The 354-nt window shown below is 47.2% G+C and overlaps 1 protein-coding gene across 1 annotated transcript; it reads left to right on the forward strand.

The window, feature by feature from the left end:
• Window positions 1–16: 16 nt before the first annotated feature.
• On the forward strand, window positions 17–284 carry CSUI_010249 (uncharacterized protein; the record flags this gene model as incomplete). The annotated part of the gene is made up of 1 exon (XM_068070354.1): window positions 17–284. A coding segment is annotated over one exon (264 nt), but the record flags the coding sequence as incomplete, so codon positions are not given.
• Window positions 285–354: the final 70 nt, after the last annotated feature.

The following is a 354-nucleotide window of genomic DNA, read 5'->3' on the forward strand; positions in this document are numbered from 1 at the left end:
GGGGGGGGGGGAGAGAAGAAGGACGAAGAGAATGGTGTCCCTAGTGATAGTTCTCTTGAAAAGAAAGAAGACCGAGAGGAAGAAAAGAAGGGGAAGAAGACCATTGTAGCGTTATTGCCGATAGAGGAGTTTGGTGACATCCTTAGATGGGTTCATTATCGGCAGCAGGTGTATATACACCGCAATACTTTCACATATGGATTAGGAATGAAAGGGAAGAAACCATGGGATGGATTCCGTGCCGCTCAAGATCAAAAGACTGGGCGAAATGATGAAATCGAAAGTAAGATGCCCCAGAACACCTACGCCCCCTTGCAGGGCCATGTGTGATAATACTGTTAGGAGGTAGCTACG

Source organism: Cystoisospora suis (genome assembly GCF_002600585.1).
Source record: "Cystoisospora suis strain Wien I chromosome Unknown contig_7000, whole genome shotgun sequence".
In the NCBI taxonomy this organism is placed as follows: domain Eukaryota; phylum Apicomplexa; class Conoidasida; order Eucoccidiorida; family Sarcocystidae; genus Cystoisospora; species Cystoisospora suis.